At 33.7% G+C, this 27,310-nt stretch overlaps 2 protein-coding genes across 2 annotated transcripts in view; both read right to left on the bottom strand.

Moving 5' to 3' along the window:
• Positions 1–17,423, bottom strand: part of LOC122610015 — a 33,538-nt gene extending 16,115 nt beyond the window's left edge. Inside the window, exons 1-34 of the mRNA XM_043782986.1 lie at positions 17,084–17,423; positions 16,179–16,282; positions 14,836–14,970; positions 14,720–14,770; positions 14,223–14,317; positions 14,044–14,161; positions 13,613–13,714; positions 13,348–13,533; positions 13,082–13,242; positions 12,530–12,700; positions 11,907–11,999; positions 11,496–11,820; positions 11,289–11,393; positions 11,114–11,209; positions 9,866–9,933; positions 8,942–9,062; positions 8,666–8,860; positions 8,383–8,586; positions 8,176–8,285; positions 7,208–7,304; positions 7,023–7,121; positions 6,676–6,840; positions 6,515–6,589; positions 5,984–6,445; positions 5,556–5,897; positions 5,323–5,454; positions 3,656–3,769; positions 3,402–3,586; positions 3,184–3,292; positions 2,931–3,074; positions 2,541–2,831; positions 1,455–2,099; positions 1,180–1,371; positions 475–578 (exon numbers count right to left, since the gene is read on the bottom strand). Of these exons, the coding sequence (XP_043638921.1) occupies positions 475–578; positions 1,180–1,371; positions 1,455–2,099; positions 2,541–2,831; positions 2,931–3,074; positions 3,184–3,292; positions 3,402–3,586; positions 3,656–3,769; positions 5,323–5,454; positions 5,556–5,897; positions 5,984–6,445; positions 6,515–6,589; positions 6,676–6,840; positions 7,023–7,121; positions 7,208–7,304; positions 8,176–8,285; positions 8,383–8,586; positions 8,666–8,860; positions 8,942–9,062; positions 9,866–9,933; positions 11,114–11,209; positions 11,289–11,393; positions 11,496–11,820; positions 11,907–11,999; positions 12,530–12,700; positions 13,082–13,242; positions 13,348–13,533; positions 13,613–13,714; positions 14,044–14,161; positions 14,223–14,317; positions 14,720–14,770; positions 14,836–14,970; positions 16,179–16,282; positions 17,084–17,180 (5,693 nt within the window). The 5' untranslated portion in view covers positions 17,181–17,423. The remainder of the gene's footprint in view (positions 1–474; positions 579–1,179; positions 1,372–1,454; positions 2,100–2,540; positions 2,832–2,930; positions 3,075–3,183; positions 3,293–3,401; positions 3,587–3,655; positions 3,770–5,322; positions 5,455–5,555; positions 5,898–5,983; positions 6,446–6,514; positions 6,590–6,675; positions 6,841–7,022; positions 7,122–7,207; positions 7,305–8,175; positions 8,286–8,382; positions 8,587–8,665; positions 8,861–8,941; positions 9,063–9,865; positions 9,934–11,113; positions 11,210–11,288; positions 11,394–11,495; positions 11,821–11,906; positions 12,000–12,529; positions 12,701–13,081; positions 13,243–13,347; positions 13,534–13,612; positions 13,715–14,043; positions 14,162–14,222; positions 14,318–14,719; positions 14,771–14,835; positions 14,971–16,178; positions 16,283–17,083) is intronic.
• A 6,692-nt stretch (positions 17,424–24,115) lies between these two features.
• On the bottom strand, positions 24,116–25,430 carry LOC122579935 (FCS-Like Zinc finger 2-like). Its single transcript, XM_043752202.1, has 2 exons — positions 25,076–25,430; positions 24,116–24,756 (listed from the first exon to the last, which is right to left on the bottom strand). The coding sequence occupies exons 1-2, from the start codon at positions 25,351–25,353 to the stop codon at positions 24,561–24,563; spliced, it is 474 nt and encodes a 157-aa protein (XP_043608137.1). The 5' UTR covers positions 25,354–25,430; the 3' UTR covers positions 24,116–24,560.
• Between the last annotated feature and the right edge of the window lie 1,880 nt (positions 25,431–27,310).

Below are 27,310 nucleotides of genomic sequence, written 5' to 3'. Positions count from 1 at the left end.
ATCATTCAGTTGAAAATAATCCTTGAAGCATCAATTTAACATGAAACATGCCAAAAAAAATAAATAATGAATTATCATCTCTGCCTCTCAAATCTCGATATATGCACCTCACCCAACCAATATAATTAATCCACTTCCCTTTTTCAGATTTCTCAAACTGGCATCTTTCATATAGTCTAGAATATATCAGAAGCTAAATGCAAAAGATAGTGTGTTCTATTCAATATAGCAATGAACATTAAGATCAGATTAATTGGTGATAGTGATGACCTCCGTAGAAAGTGACGGTTAACCTTCCAGTCACTTATAAGATGGATTCATAGGGGAATGGGAAAAATAATAACAAAAAATGTGAAGGGTCTATTTATAATGTACCTTTAAGGTTACAATACCCTAACAATATAGTAATAACTGTCCTAGCTAAAGTGAAATAGTAGCTTAAAGCGAGAAAGAACAAAGGTTAGAAAGAGAGACCTGCAGAAGGCATCCAATCTTGCATGCAAAAACTTGTTAGAGAAGAGAGGACTCTCTCCTGCATATTTTGATGAGTTATAGAAGGTAAGCTCGGGGCTTATAACCTGCAAAGTAATTTAGTATACATAAAAGAACAAATGAGCTCTAAAATAAGACGGAAATGTGAAAAACAAAAGCAATAAAACAAGCAACTTGATTTGTTAGAAGTATTCCTGCAGAATGCAAGAATATGCGGTTCTACAAGCTCTTCCCTTTTCTTTTGTGCCCGGGATGATAGGCAGCCGTTTGCCCGATTCTAGTTTTGTTCTAACTACCAGCTTCCACTCAAACATTATTTTACTTTGATATTTCATTCTAAATTTGTTTCTTATTATGAGCTAACGGTTAGAAAATCAACCATAGAAGTAGAGCCTTATAATCCATTCCTAAAGAAGAAACCTATGATAGTTCGACAGGTAACCAGAGATAAATACAACATTAGCCGAATTCTCTCAATTGGAGATTTTATGAGCCGAAAAAAGGAAAATAAAGAATGGGAACGCTAAAAATGTAAGAAAGGTTACTTTTGTTGTATTCCTATTTTATAGCTTCCTAAAGTACTTACACAGTCGCGTGTTTAGCAGCAATAATAGTTATAAAAAAAAGGCACTAATGTATCTTCAGAATCGTATTCTATTTGATGCAGACTCAAAATCGTATGTTCACCTGCAACTCGATGGATGTTTCTGTCAGTCTGCTCGCTTTATTGCTTTGGGAAGGCATACTCTTACTAGTTTTACTTTGAGCATTTGGTGAGGCACTTTCCTCCCTCTCCTTTAAAAAAACTAGATCATCTTTCAAAGCTGAGTAACTGCTGTTGGACCCCAGTGAAACACATAAATCCAAATATTGTCCATTCTGCATCATCAATACAGAATCATAAATACAAAAGCACAATATAAAGAAAAACCACTAATCTAGAATCTAACGCCAAAACAGACCATGATAGTGACATTTATGAACTGCAAACGTTTTCCACTGCCAATGTAAATTGTAGTTTCTATGCTCGTAGAAGTTATCATATGCCCCTCTCTGTCTTGTAAAAGCAAGGTTCCACCTCTACCATCATAAGTATAATGGTCAAAATCCTCATCATCAACCACCAAAGGTCTCTGAGGAGAGAGTGTTAACACCTCATCTGTTTGACTAAAAGTTGGTTGGTCTAGAACAAGTGCATCAACAACATATGATGATTTTTCATCCTCGTCATTTGACAGCATGTCACGTACTGTAGGTACAAAAAACTCAGCGACTGCCATCAGGAAGTCGAGTGCAACAAGCAACTGTGGCCTCTGGATACATAAAGATAAGGATGTCATGTACTGACTGAATTTAGCATCAAGAATTAGCATAGTCGGAACTCCTAATATCTCATCATATTTCACATCTGCCTTGACCACTTCGTTCTCCTCATTAATAATTTCATACTCTGGATTGTACCTAACACTTTTGGGTTGCCTCACGGCAAGCCGGAGCTCTTCTTCTGTCCCCTCACGGTCATCATTTACAGTGAAACCCTTCAGGGTTGATGAGAGAAGACCATCTCCCACTGTATTAGCTTTGTAAAGTATCCATAGACCACTGACCTGAGAGAAAGAACACAATAATTGAAGGAAGATATCAATGGATTTGCATGTCATAACTCAACACAGAAATTAAACTAAATAAACATTTAGAGATACTAAAGCCGTTTCCACATATTTATAGAGCAAACGGTAAATAACAGTCCCTCCTTAGAAGCTCCCTTTAGTCCTACTATGTCTTCAATGTCCTACTTTACTAACAAAACATTACAAGTTCTTTAAAATATATGGCTCTCTCCACACCTTATATTTAATCACCATTATCTAAAAGAATCTGAGATATACAGACTAAATTTATAATCGAAGATAACTACAAGAAGATGAAATACAGTTTATTATTTCCAGTGAATTTCGACTAGTGTGAAACAGCTAGTAAACTCCTGTGTATGCAAACACAGAGGCAAAAAAGGGAATCCCATAGAAGTAAGAGCTGTCAAGAAATACCTGCAGAGTCGCAAGAGATGCATCCCTGGCCATGCCATAATGAAGGGACATTTCAACTAGACCAACAATAACAGACACCTTCATTGAAATCCAAACTTGTTCACTCTGAGCTTCGTATTCATGACCTTCCAAACCCTGACCTACTAAAGTATCTATCGCATCAGCAGAAGTTGAAACAGCATTATTGTCTAAAGGGGGAATGGCATTTGGAGTCTCTGAGAAGTTGGACAATGCACATTCTGATATGATATGATACTCTTTATTGGAGAGAGCAGCTTTCAGTTCATCAATCTGAATCAATGGTAATGGATAATATAAAAAATTGACGATTTCGACAAATCGCAACGGCGAAGTTTGAAAATATGGTACTAAAATAAATTTGTTTAGCACCTTGACAGTGACTTCCGTATTTGGAACTTGATGCAACAAATCACGTAGCGACCTTCTAATATCAATGCAAACGCCCTTCACCTCATGAATTATACTTTCACCCAATTCTGTTCCCATGCCAACATTTAAGTTTATGTCCTCGACCTGCCAAAAAGTATAAAATTAACTCTTATCGGGGGAACAAAATAAATCACTGGCTTCCATCCCAGAAGTATGTAACCAGGAAGTCCACTTATCCAATGAAAGGTCTCACCTTAATTGTCATTATATCCAAATGAACAGCGTTTATCTCTTTTTTAGTTCCCCCAAACCATTGAAATGTGTTCTGGACAGTTATATGAACGATATCTAGCTTCAAGTAGCTGCAACAATAAAACAAGGGCAATGTATATAATCTCAAGCAAAAACTCTGTTTAGTATAGCAGCTCCCCACAAGCTCAAGTACAAAAGATTACTGACTAAAAATCTTACTCGAGGCTGTCTGTCCTACGAGGCATTAGAATTATAGGCTTCCTCAATGAAAGGTCCAACTTCACAGCAGGTGAGCCTTCAATTTCACTGGTCTTGACCCACTTCTCTGAATCTGTTGCATGATCTTTCACTTTTACAACATCAACCGAGTTGCTAGGAACAAGGCCCATGAAGTAACTGATAACCTACAGGTGAACACAATAACAACATAAGCAAATGCAAAAGAAGATAAGATATAACAAGAGAAGACTTACCTCCTGAATAAATCGATTCAAGTATATCAATCGTACTTCAGAAAGCTGTCCTAAAAGGCTATAATCAAACCCAGCATAGTCCTCATCATCAGCACTAAACGAACTGAAAACCAACTGAATATTTTTGACCAAAAAGAAATTCGTGATTAAGTCCGAAATGACGTGTATTTGAGTAGTTGACAAAGACTAATAAAGACAAATAAAAAATAAAGATGATTTTACTATTCTGTAAACAGTGTTTCAAAACACCGCCTTTTATGGCTCTATAACATTGCACACAGTATACACTTGTCCTGTACATCATTCCACTGATTGATTCTGAATACATATTACTAGTCGAGATATATATAAGAAAGGAATAAACAAATGGCTATCTAAACAACCCAGTGACAGTTAGCTGTAAGGGCCACTCCAACCTCCAAAAGGAACACCAAAACATGCACAATAAATCCTTTACAATTACATCATCAAGGCAACAAATGTTTATCAAGCCAAACAGCAGACACCAGCTGTTAAGCATAGGGTGATCTATGTGCTTTAAGCAAAACATCTGACAAAACACCCCTGATAACCATTTTGCATGAAAATTCGTTAGGTTTTTTTATTAACAGATTCCGTACATAAAGAATCAACAACAACAACGGTACCCAATCCCTGTGAGCGGGGTATTGTGGAGGTGAGATGTAGACAATCCCACCTCTACCCAGAGGTAGACAGACTGCTTCCATAGGGACCTCCGTACAAATGAGGCAAAAGTAGGACCTCCGTACATAAAGAATCATGTGACTAAAAGTTGAAGTTATCTACCATACAAAACAAAAGAGCTTCACTTGTGCCTTCCAGTCAAAGAGAAATAGACAGCCAATAAAAGAAATAAAAATAGAAGTGCATACAAAAGAACTCAGATGCATTATTTACTGTTTTCAAAAGTGATGTTGTGAGATCCATCCGGTCAACAACATAACACACTATTAAAAACTAGAAGAGAACACACAACATCTGAAGAAATATTTGGAAAACTTCGATTTGAAGACTAAAGAAATAGAAAACGTTATTGCACACTACTCTAGTCATAACAGCCCGCCTTGACTTAGATCAGTAAACACCAACAGAAAGGAGAATGCAAACATTAAAAGTGAAACTACAAATATATTGTTTTGATGCTAAACTTCGATTCAAGTCATACATCTGATATCTGATAAGAATCATAGAACTAAACACTCCCCAAAACAGTAACATCTCTGAAAGAAAATTACAGAAAACTTGGATGCGAAGAGTAAAGAAATAGAAACTGATTTCACCTTATTGCATTCTACTCTAATCCTGACTGGCCGCCTTGACTTCTACTGATACTAGAGTGAAAAGGGGAATGTGCTCACAAATAAAGTGAAAACATTAATCTACTGTTTTAATGCTTAACTTGGATTCAAGTCATACATCTAGTAATTCAAATGGCATGAAGTGAGCTATTTAAGTTGGTAATATATAACAAAGAAGTTGGGCTTAGATAAGAGTACATGCAAAGATGCTATTATCCATGTACTGCAACGCCAGCAGATATCTGCCGACTATTTTTATTGGTTATACTTTTAGCATGACCAGTGTACCCTGGGATACAACTAGTTGAAGTTTTAAATAAATAAAATTACTTGAACGAATCAGCTTACCTCCACAAAGGAACTACCACCGGGGTTTCTCATATCACAAGCCCAGAAATACATATGGCTACTGTGAAGACTGTCATCACTTATTTTCAGGTTTCCAAGGGATGCCTTGATGCTAAAAGAAGATGGGAAGACCTGGAAAAGAAAAAGAAAACATATCATATTGTACGAACTAAACTATCACGTGAAGATACCATGTCATAGAACAGTATTATCAACAAAGGGCTCAAATGAACCTTTATGTCAGTTAAGAAATTATCTTGAGACATAGTCGCAAGCTTGGTCCCATCTTCTTTCATCAATAGGATTTGAGCACGAGCCATATTCAATGTCAAAAGGAATACAATTCTGGACCTTCCCTTGCCCAGTAGACCTCTGACTTTGGATTCATCAACAGCAGATGAATGATTAACAACATCAATCTCCCTAGAGCTGTCATTAACATTGGCTGATGAAGAATGGTCACTGAAAGATTCACAATTTTCATCCTCGGCATTGATAGCGCCAACAAATTCCATAATTGCAACAATAATAGGCCTTCTACAATAAAACGACAATGTTGCAAGAGTAACCGTCACCTGAATTTTAAAAATTAAAAAGGATAGCTTCAGTTCCACGCATAGGTTACAAAGAAGAACCCAATCAAAGTTTAAAAACAACTCACACGTTTATCAATGTTATCATAGAATACAGAGTTTGAATCAATGAAGACTATTTGAGCTTTTACAAAACTATCTAACGTGTCGGTAGCTTCCAAGTTCTTATCCCCTGTTTGACTAACATCATCAGGTAACAAACCAGCAATCCGGCTAAAACTTGGGGTCTTCAAGATAACTCTCCCTGAACTCGTGTGCTCGAATTCGTGTGTTGGACTATCAACCGGATCATTCAGGCTATCTGATGCCTCGTAAAACCTATCATCTGCTTCGCTTTGATTTTTATCACTGCCACCACAACTCTGATCTTCAATAGTTTGAAACACCGAAGGAGCATCCGCCTGGCGAATAAATGAACGTGCCAAGTAACAAGGTTGAAGTGCCCCCTTGCATGATACTAGATCTTCTACCTCCAAAACTTTCAGAACAGTTCCAATTAACATGTCATTGGCCCTAATTGCAAGCTCAACCTGTTTAAGGACATCACACCATATGAGAAATTAAGTTACGACACATAAAATGGATTACAAAAATCTTACCCGACCACCTATAGCGCGCAATTCAAACAAGCGAATCTCCTCAGCCAGAAGTACCTTCAAAAAACTCTTGTCGCTCTAATGGAAATGAGATCAGAAGAAAGTCAGTTCTACTAGTGCCAATGCAAGTGAAACCAACTACTTCAAATTCAGACCACTTTTACCTGAGTGCTATAATTAAAGCACACTTTCAGCTCATCTAAAACACCAGTTACAAAAAGTTTCTCTGCCTTCGAAACATCCTTCGTATCAAGCTTCTGGACCCCTTCAACTTCTGAATCTTCAGACTCCGATGAAGTTTCTGATAGACCAGTGATCGGAGCAGAACCCTGCATAGAAAGAGATAAAGGACCTCTGATATCTTGCAGACAGACATTAAATTATAGGGAAACAAATTCACATCAACCACCGACAGAAATCAGAGATGAAAATAACCAAAAGACGGCCGCCTAACTACAGGAAAGGCAAACAAGTAAGTAGCTTCCAAGTAAACAGAACCAGGAATAGTTACCGATGCTCGGTATATAGCTCCCTGCAACAAGCGTTTCCAGTTTGTCCTTGATTCTTCTGATTCACATCGTAATATCAGAGCATTTGAATCCTCCACAACCTTCATACACATCATGCAGATGAGAAACAGTCCATCGAACAGTTTTTGATTAACTAAAATGTTCTGTACTAGAACCAACTAACAACCTTGCTGGTGGATCGTTCTGGACGACAGATAGCCAGCACGTTTTCTACGTCGCCAATTATTTCAGGTGGTATGGCATATACTAGTTTTCCAAGTAAGCTACATCAGGGGGGAAAAAAACCAAGTAAGCACACCCTGTTTGGTAATATCTCCTATAACTAAAGCAATTATGACAATGATGACACGGCTACGAGTATGTGATATTAGCTTCGTCATCGAACATTGTATGTTTAACATATGTGATATTAGCATCATCATCAAACATTGTATGTTTAACAGTATGTGCTATCAGCTTCGTCATCAAACATTGTATGTTTAACATTGAAATGGTCGTATTGCAAGAACTTGCAATCTAATTAGATGCATACATTCATATCCAAGATTGAATGACTTGTTTTTGTAGGGACAACAATAATGAGTGTCATGTCTACATAGCACCCTAATAGTTGACTACCACAGTGGACCTCCGCTTTGACACATTCACAAAACATGTTATATGCATTTTCCATCTAAGTTGTTGTAAAGGTGAAATGTTTGTCATTTGATGTGTTGTGGCATTTAGAAAATTTATCCACAGAGCAATATCAATTCTATTATTTACCGCATGAATAAACTTCCTTTCCTGGGTATAATCAAGGTCACTCTTTTATTAGGGCCATTATTTATGTCAACCATCATATTCGGCCCAGTCATTTCAAACTGGATCCTGATGCATGGGCAACACATGAAATTAATACTCCCATACAACAAAGGTTAGGTTATCAGGTTCTATTGTGGTGTGCTCTGAGCTAAGACCACCAAGGAGCCATTTCTAACAGGAGATCGCAAAAATTCACATGATACGATTTACAAAGGTTCACTAAATCTCAAGAACTGATTCCTTTAAAATTGATTAAAAATGGTATCATATATAATTCCGACTATATATATGGAAGAACAAGGAAATCCCAATGGTCAGAAATATTTGCACCTGAAAGTTTGCTTGTATGACCTAGCACCTGGCGCTTCAAGAATATAGAGGAAAGGCCCTACCAAACAAAAATATCTCCTTTGCCAAACAGCTTCCCTATTTCCCACACCCTATTTCCGAACATCAATAAGTACATACATCGCACAAGTTTTCATAAATCATAATGATGAGTAAATGAAAGCACGAGCAGTTCTCGAATTTGACTACCTTCCAACTAAGAACAGATAACCACCCCTCCAAGTCAGCTAGATCCCAAGGGCGAACAAAATTTTCAGTATCGTCATCTTCACCCTGAAAAATCTTTGCGATTTGCATAAGTCGATGATAACGCGCCGGAGAAAAATGAAACCCGAGAAAAGGAAGCCGCACGGCCAGTCTTGTTGTAGGGAAAGAGGGGTCATCTGATCGGATCTAAACAAAGAAATCAAGAGCTATCAGTGGACAAATAATGAAAATATTTTGAACTCGAAACAAATCAGCACAAAAATACCTGTTGAAGCTTTAGAGTCACGCCACACTTATCAATAACAGGCAAATAACTAACGATACTAGATTGTGAAGAACGGCCGGATCCTTTCAGGGAACGTTGACTCCAGTGATAATCACCATCAACAAAAAAGGCAGATACATCACTCAATACCATATCAAACTGGAGATAAATATCTTGAGAAATATCATCTTCATCCTGCACAGAAAACAAGAGATGCAAAAAGTGATCATCGTAATGATATTCAAGCTGATAACTGAGAAATCACTATGAACAAACCTGAGTACGAATTATCAAGTTTCCGAGGTCAAGCAAAAGTTTGGTAGAATGACGATTGTCAGGGAAAAAATCAGTTGGAATAGTGATCTTGGGGGCAGCTATATCCAAGTCCAAGATGAATCTAACAATAAGTTAATTCGGTGAGACAATTTTCTTATTGAAATGAAACATGTTTAGAGTATATAAACTTCTGTAAAAATGACGAATAAGCATGAATCATGTAGTACTACTACTTGTGAAGAACATGTGCATAATCAGAGACACCCATCATCATACATTGATATCAATCGTCAGCACATAATCATTATGAGAAGTGGCATCTCCTCTCAATACACTTAACTATCGAGTCTTAAATGAACTCTTTCAAAATTTGAGGACGACTGTATAACATTTTGAGAGATTATTCATTTAAAGATCATCATCCCATTATGATAATGACAATTGCATTAAAGGTTTTACTATAAACTTAACTAAATAAACATAAAGCATCTGGTACTGAATAACCTAAAAAGGAAAGTGAAACGTCCAAAGTATATACCTAAAGACACTAACATTGTAACAACTCTCCATACAACACTATTAATAACCTTTCATATCACACCATAACAGTGTGAAAATTACTATAACTTGCACAAGAAAGTAAGTAGATGACGATGCCTGTACTCGTAACCTTTCATATCAAACCATAAAAGTGTGAAAATTACTGACAAGAAAGTAAGTAGATGACGATGCCTGTACTCGTAACGGGGGCAAAAAGAATTCAAAATCAAGTTTGGAAAATTATCTGAAGAAATTACCACCCTAGGTATAATATAATAATCATGGAGACAAAATTCAAACCATGTAAATAATTATAATCAAACCAGATACGGTTCCCTTACAATTAGAAATTGGCCAACTTTATTATCACTACATGAAGAGTACCTGGCATGATCCTTCAAGGCCTTGTTTACTTGCTGTTGTGCTGAACGCTTAACCTCATCAATTGTAAGCTAAACAAATAACATAGAAATTAGGGACAATAAATGGAACCGTTTAGCTTAAAACCCAGACAGAAAAAGAACCACACTATATAATGGTATAAGTAGAAGCAGTGATAGGCTATACTACGTTAAAAAGCATCCATGTATAGGTGAGCCGATTATATCAAAAGCATGTGCTGCGACAAATGGCTCCACCAATTCCCGACTTACAGAACACAAAGAACACCAGAGACTTCACCTTTAACCTTACACGGCATACATTTTTCTAGTGGTTAAGAAAGCATCTCCAGTTGACGTCACAACTCACAAGTTCATCTATAACCCTAAAAACTTATGAACACACATATCATAATCATTTATTGTTACATGGTGATGGCTTAAATTTAATGCCAGAAATCTCTGGCGTGAACTACCAGCACTTGCTAAGAGGGCTAGCAAGAGAGCACATCAAGACAGAAAAGGAATGTGAGGAGTTGTATACCGTGCAAAACAAGTTGAAATACAGATAATAAGTGAAACATATTGTTCAAATTTATCAATGTATAGATGACGATAGAAATTGAAGATAAAAGATAGATGATGAGTCCAACTTCAAAACTCCTATTGTCCCTAAAAGGGCATTATAAATCATCTCACAGGAGGTTGATTTTCTGTCCTGGTTTCTAATATAGGTCTTAATGAGGATAGAAAGGTAAATGGGAGAGAGCTTTCATCCTTTTCACATTATGCGAAAGATTCTCGAACTCCAATACAAATATATATCAGTACCAACACAATCGTATCTACTACTTACAAACATATTTGGTCTCAAACGTATCTGAAGATGAAGATGTTTCTTTAATGTATGTCTATTTGTCTAGTGAGGATCCGTCAACTATGGTTCTAACATTAGCTGAAAAGCTTCCACGTCATCTAAACGTTAAGGCATAACCTCTCATCACCAGAAAACTGACATGAACAAAAGTTCATATGCAACTTTCTCTGCTAAGTGGCATTCTGAATCAAAGATATTACACTCCCAGTGTCCATAATAAGTGTGGGATGCTATTCATCGAGTCTTTTCTCAACAATTATATAGTAAACCAGATTCAACATGATCTTAAAAGTATGTGTTATGTGTTATGCACACACAAAAGAAGCACATAAACAGTGAAAAGAGCGCCATTCTACAGTTCTATAAGAGATTAACCTGCATGGCTGCGGCTGTTTCCAACGCTATCTTTTGGCTCACAACAGCATTACTTTCAAAAAAGTTAACAATTTGATCGACGGAGTTCTTCAGATACTGAACAAAGGTAAAGGTCTCTTATTGGATGAATATATATCAGTACCATGAGGAGCATTACAATAATATTGGAACTTACTGTCACATAACAAGGAGAAGCCTTAGCAACCATACTCCAGTCCACTTTAGCATCGAAAGGTTTATAGCGGAAGACCCCAACTAATGAATCATAGGATGTGGCACTCTGCATGAAAAGGTTACAGCTCAAGTACCTAAACCATCATTCTCAGGTGCATAAATGTCTACTGATATATAGGAAGACAAAGGGAGATGAAAAGAACCAAACCTCTGCAAGAAGACCATCAGGTGATGACAACCGATAAGATCCCAATTTCATGTCGAAAACTTTTGCATCTTTGTAGAACTTCATCAAACAATCAAGATTCTCACATGATAATTCAGCAATAAACTCATGAGCTTCAGTCAGTCTTGAAGCATTATGTTTCATGTGAACCTCTAGTAATGTATGTAGAACATCGCCCCGGTCATCTTGATTCAGTAACTGTTCACTGTTATCACCTTCCTTGTATCCAATGATTTCATTTAACTGTTTCCAATCCTCATCAGTGAACTGGCCAGGTTGATTTTTATCTTCAACAGATCCATTGTTCCTGAAGTAGCACAACAGAATAACTAAGGTAACAGGAATGTTTCACCAAGGAAACTTTGCTCAACAAAAGAAGGGTGAAAGGAATACCATCCCAATGACCACCATGATTTCTTGGTATTCTGCTTCTTCAAGTAAATATCAGACTGCACAGACTTCTCCAAGAATTTGTGTGCCAACATCCTGTTCAAGCAAATTTCACTTATAATGCAAAGGTGTGGGGATAGGATCCTTTACAGCTTCAAACATTTCATATTATATGATACTAAGAGCCATTAATAGGAATGCAAAAGAAAAGGCCAAATTCTGACTTTTTGAAGTATGAGTTGTAAGATTCATCAGATACGACCCACGAACAAAAAGACCAAATGAAGTTCTCCAAACAAAAGTAAGTTTTTTTCACGTGTCTTTCATTATTTTCAGTTACTTTTAACTTCAAAAATTTATTAAGAGAAGTGCTTCCCTAGGGTCAAAGCTGTAGGGGTAAATTACCAAAAACTTCACTTAAGTGAAGTAGTTCCAAGTCTGAATACAAGTCTGCACACGTATAAAATCCTTATACCAGTATCCCCGTATAATAGAGATACCGAAACATGTATGCATGCTATTAAAGAGTACATAGTTCTATTTCGACACTCTGGCTAAGTTGACTAATAGATATCATGAAGTTCTAAATGAAGCATATATATCACATTTTGGAAATAAAACTATACCTCCATTGAACTATGAGTTCAATATCAAGTTCACGGTCAAGTTCCTCTATGTCTTTATCATCATCGATGATTTCTCGAGCCGGGTCAGATTTTAAGAGCGAAGCATACAAAGATATGTATCTTTTACGCAAAGTTGCATACTTCAGGACCTGCTCCCAAGACATTTTCCCGCTGCCACCAGATACAGCATTATATAACGGTTAATTTGATATTATACTAGATATGCAATAGTTAGAAAACTTAGTAACTTGGAACTTTTTTCCAAGACTAGTATGTATATTTATTTTTATTAATTTATATTTATGAAATTATAAAAGAAAACAATAGCTGTTGTGGTTACTACAACTTATTAGTAGGGTGTGTTTTACACGCAGCTTATAGTTGAAAATTCTTTTAGTATCTTACACATAAGCCAAGCCAACTCACGTAAACCTTCATCTCAAACTATACAATGAATTAAAACTTGACCCAAGAGACTTCTCAAGGCTCTCATCAGATATGACACATCACCAAACAATGTGATGATAAGATGCAAAAGGAAGAAGTGAATACCTTGCCTTCTTCATCTGATCTGAAACAACTCTGTACGAGTACTTCCACCATGATCTTGGATCAGATTTCACTGGGACAAGGGGGCGGAAATGTGCATATTTTAATCGTTGATTAAAGGCAGAAAAGTTATCAGCCAACTTCAGAACATCTCTATAACCAGTCTGCAAATTTTGGAAAGAAATGCTAAGCATAAGTAACGTGATTAATATCATCAGACATGCTCACAACACAATGAGGTGAGACCATATAGGATGCAAATTCATAACCTTTGACAAGGAAATTGTAACATCATCCAAGCTCACTGTTGCTTTCTGTAAAGGTTGATCTCGATCAGATGTATTTGAACGTTGTTTCAAATACTTCGCGTTTCCAGTTACAGGTTGCAGAATGTATGTGTGCTTCTGAACAAGAGCACTGGCTGGCTTTCCATCCTTTGTGCCAAAACTGAAGACCTGAAGTGAATCTTAGTACCATGAAGTGTACAGGAAGCTAAAACATCAAATTAAACTGGTTAACATATATAAATAATACCTGATCCCATTCCGTAGGATGCAAATCCTCCCATGGTTTTGTAACATGCCATGGACTAATATCAGAATCCAAATAAACAGCCAGCTTTTCCAGTTCTACAGACTGAATAGTTATGACACCAAAACAAGTAAGAGGACAATGGAGGGAAAAGAAAGGGACTCCTCTGACAGATGCTACTAATGGTTTTAACTGATATACTTATCAAGAAACCCCATTACTACTTGGAAAAAACAATACATTTAAAGACCCAAAAATACTAACAATACCTATTAATGGAACTAAGTAATATCAAAAACATGATTTTCATGAACTAAAAGGTAAAAACAAAATAAAACTACATGAACTCAACCTAGGTGACCATTAGATGAAGCCAATTAATATCACAAATACTTGGGGTTATAATTATCGAAAGTGTATGTAAAGAGGTAAACCTTCTGCAGGAGCTCTAATGCACCACCTGTAACAAAAGCCTCCTTCCCACTATCATCAACCGTCGAAGCTGAGAGTTTCTCCAAGGTCACGCCAGCTGCAAATGGGTGACCAGGATTGCTGAAAAACAACACGAATTAGCTGGACACACAAGAGAACACAGAGAATATAAAGTTTATACCTTTCAAGGTCTTCATATCTGATATGAATACTTGAGATTGATAGCTTTAAATTTCCAATTATTGTGTTGATGAAGGACCCCAGCCATGACTTATTCTTAAAGACAACAAAACAGCATGTTAATGAATTAAATGGATAAGCCAGCATGCATCATTGTAGCTGGTTTGAACTTCTCATTAGAACAGATGCTAAATATTTCTTTAACAGTTCCATAGATCTTTTATGAAAAGGGGGAAATGACATTGATCCATGCAGCTAAATAGGCTTCAATGATGCTCGTATTGAGAGCATACCCAATTAATCTAACACGCAAAAATCAGGATGGAGAAATGCTGGAACCAAGTAATAGATTGTTCACAATCAAAAATTAAAAGAACAATCCCATATATCGTATGATGTTCCTCATCAAAAAAGAATAAGCGCGGGCTAAAAAGTATCATAACATTAAGTTTAATAACTACATGTATTAGCAAGTCAGGTTTTATATTAGACACATACCATTTCTGTGGTCAGTATCTGCCTACTCTCCAGCATCTTCATTTCCATGTCCTATTTCAATATAAAAGGTTAGGATCATAAATCAAACATTCTACAACATTATGCCACAGCCTTACATGTATTCGTGACTTCTTAGTTTTTTGAACTGCATCCTCACTGTAACCTTCAACTTGTGTCTCAGGTTCAGCTAACAAATATATACGATCCAGGTAAACCAAAACGGGTTCTTGACCAATCCTGCTCCAAGGAACCTGAAGTGTGTGTATATATATATATTAAGAAATATTTACAGGCGATGACATACATGAAAATTTTCTATAAAAGGGTAAACATATAAGGCTTTCCCTGTTCAGGCTACCCAGGAAGGGCGAGTCCTTTTGACTCGGATGTACGCAGCCTCACCAGGTTATCCCGTGGCTGTTTCCGAACCCTTCCCTGGCCACCCTCAATATGTTACCTAGTTAGATTTGTACTTGAAACCTCTTGTATATATGTCAGAATGATAACCACTAAGCCAGTTGGAGGTAATTACATGAAGATTTTCAATATTTAGTATTATTTACATGTTACAGTGTGTTCATACAGAGAAAGTTAGATAAACTTCATCAATGTAAAAAACAAAATCATGGGAATAAGAAACACAAAACAGACTAGCAATGAAGTAACTACACTAGTACATAGTGAAGAATATGCAGCAGAAATGTTACGAATCATGTTTAAGAACAACTAAAGCAGACAATACTTGGATGAACACACGTATGGAGACTATCGGTTTAGTCCATTAGATACTAGTAATACAAATCATGCATGCAACTTATGCGTCCTGCAGTCACAGCATGGGCAATCATCATGCCCAACCGCATAATTCCAAGTCCTGGAAAAAACATTCAAACTCGTCTATACTCGCAAGATATTCGCAAAAAATTACGCATGACGTACGAGTTTCAAGCTTTTCCAACCAGCCTGTCCTAAGGATTTAGCTGGCCCACTTTAGGTAGGTAGAGAATCTTGAAGAGGGGAGAGAGTTAATCGTATCAAAGGGGAAATGATATCGGTCCCACACAACTTGATTAACTTACCACACAATACTAGTATTACAACATATTGTAAAAACAGCTGACGCACAGTTGTGGTAAATTCTAGGGGAAACACAAATGGAAATTAGTTATAAAAGAATGGTAATGAGGTCCAGTTCACAGTATAAGCCTAAGTTCCCATAAGCCTTGCTAATATACTTGCAGTTAATCTTCTGACATATTAATATATATTCCTAGAGCTTCTTTATTTCTAAACCACATAAACACCTCCCACCAAGCTCACAAGGTTTCGAGATTCTAATAAATAGAGATCATAAAACAATATGCAGAAAAAGAATCAACAAAGTAAAGCTGCATGACGTAATCAATTCAAGTGAAAAGAAATTACAAAATTCTGATTGGAAGAACACTTATCAACTCACCTTGAGCTTCACGGATCCAAGAAACCCTGCCTTAACCTTCACAGGCAACTTCAACGCATTGAGGGCCTCCGGCTTCAGCTGCATATTTGTTAGCTCTACGTTACCTGTTACAACCACAAAAGAACCAACTATTCACACAGTACAAGAAACAAACACAACGCAAAGGACCTCAATACTATTTCATACATTCATCTCACATATATAGTTCTTTTCTACAAGAAACAAGCAGCATGGTTGGATCAATGGTAAACACCCTGGCCTCTGGAGACAGAGGTCATGGGTTCGATCCTCATCCCATGCAAAGGTTGGAAGGTCTTTTCTACCATTTAGGTAGAACATGAAAGCAGCCTCTCTACGTAGGTAGAGGTAAGGTCTGCCTACATTTTAACCTCCCCCATACACCGTCGAGGTATTGGGGCTCAAAACCTACGAAAAGCGGCACTGAGCAGTTTCTTTCTTTCTTTCTTTCTTTCTATCTCACATATATAGTTCTATATCAATCACTCTAGTTACTTATGTAAGAGTTGTGAAGTGTCAGGTGTGCGGCAACTCCGTCCATTAAACTAATAATGCTTGTTAGCTTATAAAACCTAGAGTGACCTATTTCGTCCTAGTCGGAAAAACGAATAACACGTACTTTTACCGATTTACGGTTGCAGTTTAAACTTCCATAACCTTCTAAACTACAGTTTCTATAATCCTGCTACCACCACCGAATAATGCTACATTCCCCGAAATCGTATCTAAAACCTTAAGCTAACAAACAATACATACAGATAACGAGAACATAACCGACAAACAGAATATACACTTATACTTAAGAAAATATGCGCAATTAAAAATTTAATGATCAAAAATTAACCACACTAAAACTTAAGAATAAATATATATGTATATGCATATACCTTGCCAGACGCTGATTTTGAGAGCTTCTTTACTGAGGCCTCGGACATAGTTGCCGAGATACCTCTGTAACAAATACGCTACTTGATCCTCTAACATATTTAATACTAGTATTTATTTTATTTATGATGATTGTATATATAAGTTTTGATTATTATTATTGAACATATTGGCGAGTATATGTGGAAAATAAGAGAGAAATTTGGGGGAGAAAGGGTTTCGGTGCAAGTGAAGTATCCAGAGATGAATTTATTTTTCTTTGTGAAAGGAAGAAAGGACACGTCTGAATTAACGGAACAACAACGTGCCACAGTTGGCCCACATTATTTAGATATTTAAAGAAGAAGAGGATTTGGACAGGAAGGAAAGAGAGAAACTAATAAATGAAATACGTCGATCAAATATTATATTATATAGAAAAGTATCTGGGTGGGTCACGTGATTATCAAGAAATTATAGTGGGGGAGTCGGTTAGGTTGAGTCGACAACTTCTTAAACCCGGTGTTTGGGTATAGCGAATACTAATCTAGTACATAAAATTTAGGAAAATACTTCTTAAAAAGTAAATATAATAATAATAAATAATCGAATAATATGTGATAAGTGTAATTAATTTATTTATTTATTTATTTATATTATATTATATGTTTTAGAAAATTGTTATACTGATCACTTAGGTTGGTTTGTGTATCTTCTAAATCTAATATGTGGGTCTTGGAGGTGAGTTTTTCTCAAGGTCTCGGGTTTGAGTATTTGGTTTATTTTTCATAAAGAAGGGGTTGTAGCTCCAGCCAGTGGCGGATCCAAACTTTTATAATGGTGGGGGACTAGTTTTTTTTTTTATCATTATATATATTTTTTCAAAACTTTTATGATCTACACATGAGTCGACTTTGAGTTTAATAATGCGTAAAACGAAACGGAAAAAACAACTTTATTAATCATTTTGACAAACACACTAGCATTAAAGGTTATAGTTTAATCAAACTAATCAATACATTCTTATGGGATTGTAGTATACTTGATAAAAAAGCTTACAAACTTACAACTTGGGCGGATATTAATGCCCAAATATAATAAAATTAACAAAACCCATATCTCATGAACTAAATAATAACTTTCAAAATTTGCAAGTTGTACATATGGGTCGGACGAGACCCTTTTTAAGGATAAATATAATCAATTCACTATATATAAAGGTTATCTTATAATATATTCAAAGGTGTAAGGATGTAAAGTAAATATTATTATGAATACATTAATAGAAATTTCCTTGTTGTAGTAAAAAGTTGTATGACTTTTTTCAAGATTGTGAATCTCAATTAGAATCCATATCCCTATGTATTTTTCTTTCTCCTTCATCTCTAATCTACCGATTTCAACTCCTCCAACGCACATCATTTCCTCCGCCGGCCACCATCTTCTCCACCTGGCAACGTCAAGCATATTTCATCTTCCCAGATACTCCCACCATCTCTTCCAGGGCTTGAGAGATTTAAAGTAAAAGAAAAAAAAAAAACTCTAACAAAACTAGATTGAGGGTTGGGCGGTGACCACCCTCATAGTACACTGGATCCGCCACTGGCTCCAGTCAATCGCTGGTTAAAATTATTTCCAACACGTATGAATCGAAACTAACTTTACAAAAAAAATTCAATATTTTTAAAATTTATTATATTTAAAAATTTTATATTTTAATTTAACTCAATTGGATTTAGCTCAATTGGTATAGAAACCAACTAGATTTTAGACCCGTGTCTAACACTGGACACGGGGTTTACGATATAATCAATATTAGATCGTTATACATTTAGTTCATAATAGCTTATAATTTTGAGATATAAGATTCTAAGTGTTATACTTTGTAAATTGTAGTACAATAATCACAGTTAAAATGTAAATATACTTGTGATCATGTACTTAACATTCAAGTATATGTATTTGATCATGATGCAGGACATAACACGAATAGGTCTATTTTCAATTACATGTCCTATGATAATTAGATAACAATTAGGATTGTTTTCATATTCTTTGATAACAATTAGAACTGTTGATTTGAGTGACAATTATAACTTTAAAAAACTAAATATATAAATATTGTCGTTCTAAAAAAAAAGTTATCATGTTGATTATTAAAAATAAATATATATATATATATATATATATATATATATATAGAAACTTCTCAAGTTGATGGTTAAAAATATATATAAGTTGAATTTTCATGGCTCAAAAGTATAAATTATTTATGTAAATTAATGAGACTTTTTTCTACAAATTAATATAAATATTAATATAATAATATATTTGGATAATGATTATTAAGATTTTTAATTTATATTTAATCTAAATGATGACATAAGCGAAAGTCAATTTGATAAAATTAAACAATTTGATTGGTTAATAAGTAATTAGTTCAACTGGTTTATAGTATATACAATTGGATTTAGCTCAATTGGTATAGAAACCAATGATATAAAACATTAGATTAAGTTGGTACGTTAAAAAAGTATATAAATGTATAATTATGAGAACTATAAATTAAAAATAAAATATATCTCAATTTAAACACTCTATATAACAGGCACATAATAGATTTACTTTACTTAATATTTATTTATCAATTATTAATACCTATTTTAAAAAAATGTTAGTACATTTGAAATTTATAATTCAAGTGCATAGTTCAAATGTATTAAGCCGTCATCATTATGCAACAATAAATATTAAGTTATATATTGATATTGATTGTCAAAATTTTTATTACGTCTAATTGACTAATAACTGATGTAATAGAATTATTGGGTTAACCCAATGGTAAGGAAGTCGCTCCACGAAGACTTGGATTTAGGGAGACTCATTTTCAAGTTCTTGCAGGCATGGTTTTTCTAAAATATTTTGTCGAGCATTTGGGCGGACTATTAGCGAATTTTTCCTCCTATTAGGTATTCGGTGAGGGGGTTGTCTAACGTTGACCTGGTTAAGAATAACATAGTCTATACCCTCCATTGTAATGTTCGATCCGCATCTTTAAAAAAAACTAAAATAATATATTAATGAATGTTATGTACATGACATAAAAATGGAATGAATAATGTAATAAAATGACACATAATTTAAAATCCAATGTCAATGTGGTAATTAATCATAGATGTCAACTAAGATAAAAAAAATTCCTAACTTTGTAAAGTAAAATAAATAAGTAGGTTTAAAAAATCTCTTAAACTCATTAGTAAATAAATTTATCCTCGAACAAACATTTATCTTTTTAAAAATGATATAATGCTAAGTAAGTTCTCACCATGTTATGGTGAAGAGTACTTCTGCATTATGATTAATGTGCACTTATTTAAAAAAATAAAATTACTACTTGCATAATGCAAAATTTTGTGACATATGCTTTCCGAATATTCTTTATATATGTTTACTAAGAAATTTGTTTTTATGACAACCTTTCTGTTGCCACTACTACAATAACCATACGAGAAATGTTGTCGTTTTAGTTTAATACGAACTAAAAGGAAGAAAAAATATGGTTAAAAGAGCAATTTTGCCACTTAAAATATGTTAAAAGAGCAAATTTACCATTAATTTTTTGAAAGGCCCAAATTTGTCACTTTCTACAAGAATTTTTTTTTATTTAGATTTCCCACATTGACAATAAACATTGCAATTATTCGCTTATGTTCTAAATGACGTTTTAAAATATAGTTTAAAGAACGTGGAACTTTGAACTCTTTTATAAAAATACATACACATACACACACAAAAACTCTAAATGAATACACCTTAGATTCATGTTTGATTAAAGTAACCAATTTCATCTTTTTAGTTGGTCATGTTGATAACTGAATATTTTATTAAATCGTGGACATAATATGTATTGTTTCATATGAGTCTCACATATTAGAGAATGTGTACATACATGTATGTACGAGATTTGAAATATGCGACAATAGTTTGAAATAATTGGAGCATTAGGTGAAAAATTGTTGATGACAAATTTACCTATTGTTATATATATATTTTTTTATAGCAATTTACATTTGTAACTTTGTTTAGTGGTAAATAAGGGTATTTCAAAAAAACCAATGGTAAATTATAGTCATTCATATATTTTGAGTGTCAAATTTACTCTTTTTAAGGTTATGCAATGGCAAATTTGAGCCTTTAAAAAAGTTAATGGCAAATTTGCTCCTTTCACATATTTTAAATGGCAAATTTGGTCTTTTATCCAAAAAAAATTATAAGTAAATAAGTAGTCTTTAGTGTTCAATGAAATATAACTTATAAATTTGTCAACATGGTATACAATATTATTATAATGGACCACTCACTTTATTTTGTGTCAATTAATAGCCATGCATTCATATCGTTTAGTGAAATACTAAACTAACAACCAGACATATTTGAATGCAGATCATTAATTTTAAGAAGTCAATCGTTAACATTAGACTAACGAAATTTCATCGTTAGATAATACAATGTAAATCTTATAACACGAAACTTCAAAGACGAAATAAAAATTGTCAACTTTTCTATAAGATAAAAACAAAAAACTTAAAACTTGTTTGTTCTTAAAAAACCCAAGCAAGCAGGCTGCTAGCAGCATCCAAGCTGCTTCACTATTCACGAAAATTCTTTTAAATAGTATATAATGTATTTTTTTTGTATATGTGTATTTTTATTCTTTTTAACACCAATTTGTTCTGAATATTTTATGTTATCAAGGTATATGAATTTTATTTTTATTTTTATCTATTTTAAAGATAAATTTAAAAATTTTAGAAAAATAAGAATGGTTAATTAAAGGATCATATATAAAATATTAAAAGGTATATTTTGTTGTTATAAAAAAAAGTATTGATTAAAGTTAAGAAACAAAAATATGATTGCATAAATTTAAGAGGATTATAGTAACAAACATGTGTTTTGTGATCTAAATGGGTACCTGCATAATGTAACATGATCATTATGTGGAGATTACTTTTGAGTCTGTGGGTTAAGTACTGGAATGAAAATACTACGTTTAAAAGGAAATATATGGTGGCATGTTGGTGCACTGAGAAAGTTAAGAGCGAAAGATAACTCTCGAATATAAACACTAAGATGTGTATATACTTTTACTCCACTAGTTTGCATATGTGTGTGTGCACGCGCACGCGTGTGTATAACATTCTTGTTTTTTTTTAAACAAAATAGTTAAAAATCTAAATTAAATACTAAAAAGAAACAAGTAGAGTGACTTTTTTCATCACAAATTTGAAAGTTTTGATCATTCAACTGGTAAACAATACAAAAGACATTGATATGATTTGCCTACAATTACAAAGTTTTCTTATCATAAACATGTAAATTGAATTATTATGGAGAAGAATTCATGGTCAATAATTTCTTATATCTTGTTTACCAATTCTCGGTGTGTTTAATTACATTAAACACTATAATCAAAAAATTAGATCTAATATGTAAATTAAAATTAGTAATTTATATATTTACAACCACAAAGACAAGCCACGACTTCAAAAGAATTTATGGTTAACCACAAAACAAATATATGAAAAACAACCAAAGTTGTAGATCTTAGGTTTTTCAATCATATACAACTTTACAAGAACGAGCATGATACTCACGCAATGCGGCGGCAGTAGTGGGCATGGTGGTTTAGTATTGTTGGTGACATTATTATTTATGGTGGTGGCGGTGTCAAGTCTTAAATGGTGTAGGTTGATGTAAATGTGATAGTGGAATATTTAAAAAGATAAGGGCTTAAAGTGTTAATTAGTAAAATAAATGTTAAGGACAATTATGGTAATTCAAAGACAGAAATTACTAAAAATAGAAAGGGGCATTTTGCTTTATAAAAGAGTAGAGAAAACATCGACCTCTTTTAATTTACACAAACTAGACGAATACTCGTACGATGCGACGACGTTGGTGGTAGCGGTTGCACGGCAGTGGTGGCGACAGGTAATGGTGGGGGCAATTGGTGGCGACAGTGAGTCTTGTAGTTTATTGATGTAAAAATGGTAATGTATTATTGTAAATATTAAAAGGTATATATTGTAAATTAATTTATTGAAAAGTATATTGAATATTGAATAGCCTTATGGATAATACTGGTTATATTAGTAAGAGCATTTTTTATATTTTAAGGGTTTAAAAAGGAGAAGAAAATAATATATATATATATATATATATATTAAAGGAATAGGAATCCTAGCCTTTTCAAGCTTTCTTCAGATAAGTTATGCTAAAAAATTGTCACCTAGGATTTATCCTATTTGTCATCTCTAAACTTTTTTATATATATTTATTTAAATTTAGATAGATTTGAATTAATTAGGTAAACATTATATCAAATCAAACATTATAATTACAATTATTTATTTGAGACATTAATTCCATCCGTTTTTTTAAAAATTATATTCAATATATATATTTTTTTAACAAATCTAAGTTTTGATAAGATATTCAAGCATATTTAACATTAATATTATGCTAACTAAACCAAATTTTAATTATCAATATCATATCAAAACCTTTGATAATTCAATTAAATAATCGCACATCATGCGGGTAAAAACCTAGTATTATATATATAGCTACTGTATATCGTACGGGTATTATGACTAGTAAGTAATATATAAGTAATGGGAATTGAAGAACTGAAAATAAAAAGAGACAATTTTATTAATGAAAAAAACGATCAATCAAATAGGATTATAATGTGTTTTGTATCTATAAGTCAATAATTGGAGTTTAATTCTAAGTCTAATACGGAAATCGAATTTATATACAATTAAAAAAAGCCAAATTAATAAAATTAATAAATTAAAAGGACACGCGTCGATCAAAGATTACACCACATACCGTTTCAAGGATATCTCAATATTGTTTTAGTTGATTGGTAGATAGTAAAATGATTAAAACCTCCATGATATAACAAGATGAAATTCTGAAAACAATTTGCATATTGGGCTTCTGGGCTATATATATAAAACTTCATTTAACTTACTTTACCCAAAACATAACAAAAAAGAAAACCAGCATGATAAAGCCTTTCATTATAAATACGAAAAAGAGAAAGTTGTACACTGTGCATAAAAAATAATCACAGACGTACAAAGATAGGAAAAGTACAAAAGCGTACACTTCAAAATAATAGTGCACTTTGTACCACACCGATACACCATATCATACTCCATAGCTACTTCGTGGCCAGTAACTGTAATTCCACAGTTACCCCCATCTTTCTACATAATTACCAGAAAACAAACACACAAATAAAACCCATGTGGACAATTATGTCATTGACACAAAATAACTAAAGTTAATTGAGGAAACTTTTTCTTCCCACTAACTTAATATTTTTTTTCTTCTAGGAATTTAATTCCTTTGCCCTTAAGTTTCTGTTTGTTTATATTAACAATAAAAAAAATGAAAATATTTTTAATATTAATTTAATAGTATTTATTAGGCAGCAGCAACTGCACCGGCGGTACCAGAACGAAAAGGTTTATTTGGTGAGGTGGATGGAGATGATTTTTCACGCTCTTGTTTTTTTCTCAACGCTTTGACTGATGCAGCGAGATATCTTTTCTTTTCTTTGGTTTCATCCATCTCAATCTGCTCCCATCTACACTCTTCACTACAAAATGGCGTGTCACCCCTGCCACATTCATATGTTTAAATAAACAATTGCACTCCAATTTTAGAAAATGACACCATAATACGAGGTTACTTATTAACAATAAACATAAAATATGAAAACATGTATTTGAAGTTTTAAATCAAATATGGAACTCAAAGTGCGAGTAATTTTCTATGTAATAATAAAGGTTCTCCAACAGGTACGGAATGAAAACCCAACTGAATTTTCACAAAAATCAAAAACAAAATAAATATTTGTTGACACAATAACCAAAATTTAAGATGAAAAAGTAGTTAAATTATGAAAACTAAAACAAAAGATAAATGAGTTGTATTACCTGTACATGAAGATGTCTCTGTTACAACCAAGTGGTTTTTTGCAAAGAAAACATGAATCCAAAAAATGGGGTTGTTGTTCATAAAATCTTCCATTAAAAAAGGTTCCAGATCTTGGGGAAGAAAAGGAGTACAGGCTTCTAAAGCTTGTTGATCGCGAGATAAAACGTGATGATGATGAAGAAGAAGATGACGAGAATCCATGTTGTGTGATATGACTATGAGCAATAGATGCAAGACCATTGATGTTTGTTGTGTTTTTGTTGGTTGTAGAATCCATTTTGTGGAGAGTGGAATGGGCGGTGGGTGGGTGAGGGAGAAAAGGGAAACAAAGGAGTAGGGGAGGTTATAAAAAGAGAAGTTTTGGTGAAGTGAGTGATGACGACATATAAAGTGGTGTGTTAACCACGGCAAAAGTCTTGGAAGTTTATATATTTTATTTTTATTTTTATATCATTCGTAATTAAGTGGCTTGTGAACGAATATTTATAGTAGATTTGTTGCGTTAAAAATAAAAAACGAATCAAGTTGATACTTTGATACTTTTATAGTTAATCGGAAAAAAACGCGTGCATCGGACATTGATGATGTAATCAACTCAAATCTGAGTAGTGTATACGTAAATTACGCTACAGTTAAAAGGAAAATCAGGCTCAAGTTAAAAAGAGGGAATGAAATTACGGAGTACTTTTTTATTGGAGGGACCCATTTACTGTATTGGCAGGCCCATAATGACGATTTATTTCTACCATTCAACGTCCATTTACGCTCCCCACCGTCCTACAATTCTCCTCCGTAGAGACGGTATGTAAAGTAGTCCCAAACATTTGGCGATACCTTTTCAAAGAACACAAGAAAATTTAGGGTGGTGATATATCTTTAACTATTGGGCTTTATGACAATTAATCAACATGTCATGTTACCATCTATCTATCATTTTTACAAACACTTTTTACCTATAACAAAATATCAATTCTTTTTACAAACAACCATATAATTAATTTCAACATCTATAAAACAATTTGTTTTCTCTATCCTCATCATTCCCCACAAACACTCAAAGATGAATACCCTCTGTTTCATCACCTACAACAATACCCTTCTCATGAACATCCTCTATGTCATCACAAATCTCATATGAATGACTTTGTTGTGAATAGTCTAAGTGAACCCATTTTTAGAGGCAGTAATTTGAATGCTTAAAGGAAAAACTTAGACTTAGCTTGAATCAAATCTATCAAGGTCAGTAAATCAAATCAAATTCTTTATATGCTACTATGCGAGGATGTGGGGTGGCACTAATGGCAGTTGTTTACACGTGAAAGATCAAATATGAGACGCAAGAGTATAAGATCACTCATTTTCATGAATCTGAATATGGTAAATATAATGTAGTTGTTGTTTTCTTTAACTACCGGTACGTGAATGCTTTTTTGGGAGGCTTTGCCTCATTATTGACCTCTTGATCATTTGCCGAGCGTTTAGCAAGTTAAGTTTTTCACCCGTTAGAAGGAGCGGGAATGGTATAACATAAATAATCTCTTTCCCCTTCTATATAAAAACATAAATAAGGTCCTTGGTGGAACTGTAGCAATTATACGACATATCTGAACGCCAAAAGAATATTGCAAACTAATTAGATTAGTGACTCTTGCTCTTACGATTGAACTTTTATAAAGTTAGTCGTTTTGAATTCAAAGATTAAGATCGACTTTAAAAGAGTATTAAAGATTATTGTTGTATCTAATTAAGGCCCTAATCTATTACTTACTGTGTTACATGTTTGTTAAAAGTTGATGAGTATGATTTTCCAAATTAAAACAATTAAGCACACATTCACAACTTTCTATATAACTAAGAGAAGATAGTTTTTTGATTAGTTGGAAATGATGAGAGAATGTCATATAAGATTTTTTCATTATGTGTCATACTTATAGTATATTCATAATTTTAAACATTCCTTTAAAAATTATTCTTTATCCTAATCATCATTAATTAATAATAAAAAAACTAAAAGTAAAAAAAAACCAATTCATCATAACAAGCCGACTTCAAATATATGGTGATATATATTATTATTTTAATTATCTATCAATAAACTAAAACAGGATTGTAATATCCTTTAATTGACATGTGACATTCTATTAAAGCGACAAGTGTCTTTTTAATCATATTTATTTATTAATTAATTAAAACTTATTTAACTAATTTCTTATTTTAATATATATATACATATA

This window comes from Erigeron canadensis, chromosome 8, assembly GCF_010389155.1.
Source record: "Erigeron canadensis isolate Cc75 chromosome 8, C_canadensis_v1, whole genome shotgun sequence".
Classification (NCBI taxonomy): domain Eukaryota; kingdom Viridiplantae; phylum Streptophyta; class Magnoliopsida; order Asterales; family Asteraceae; genus Erigeron; species Erigeron canadensis.
Note: the sequence above shows the minus strand (reverse complement) of the source record. Positions and strands in the feature narration are given on the sequence as shown.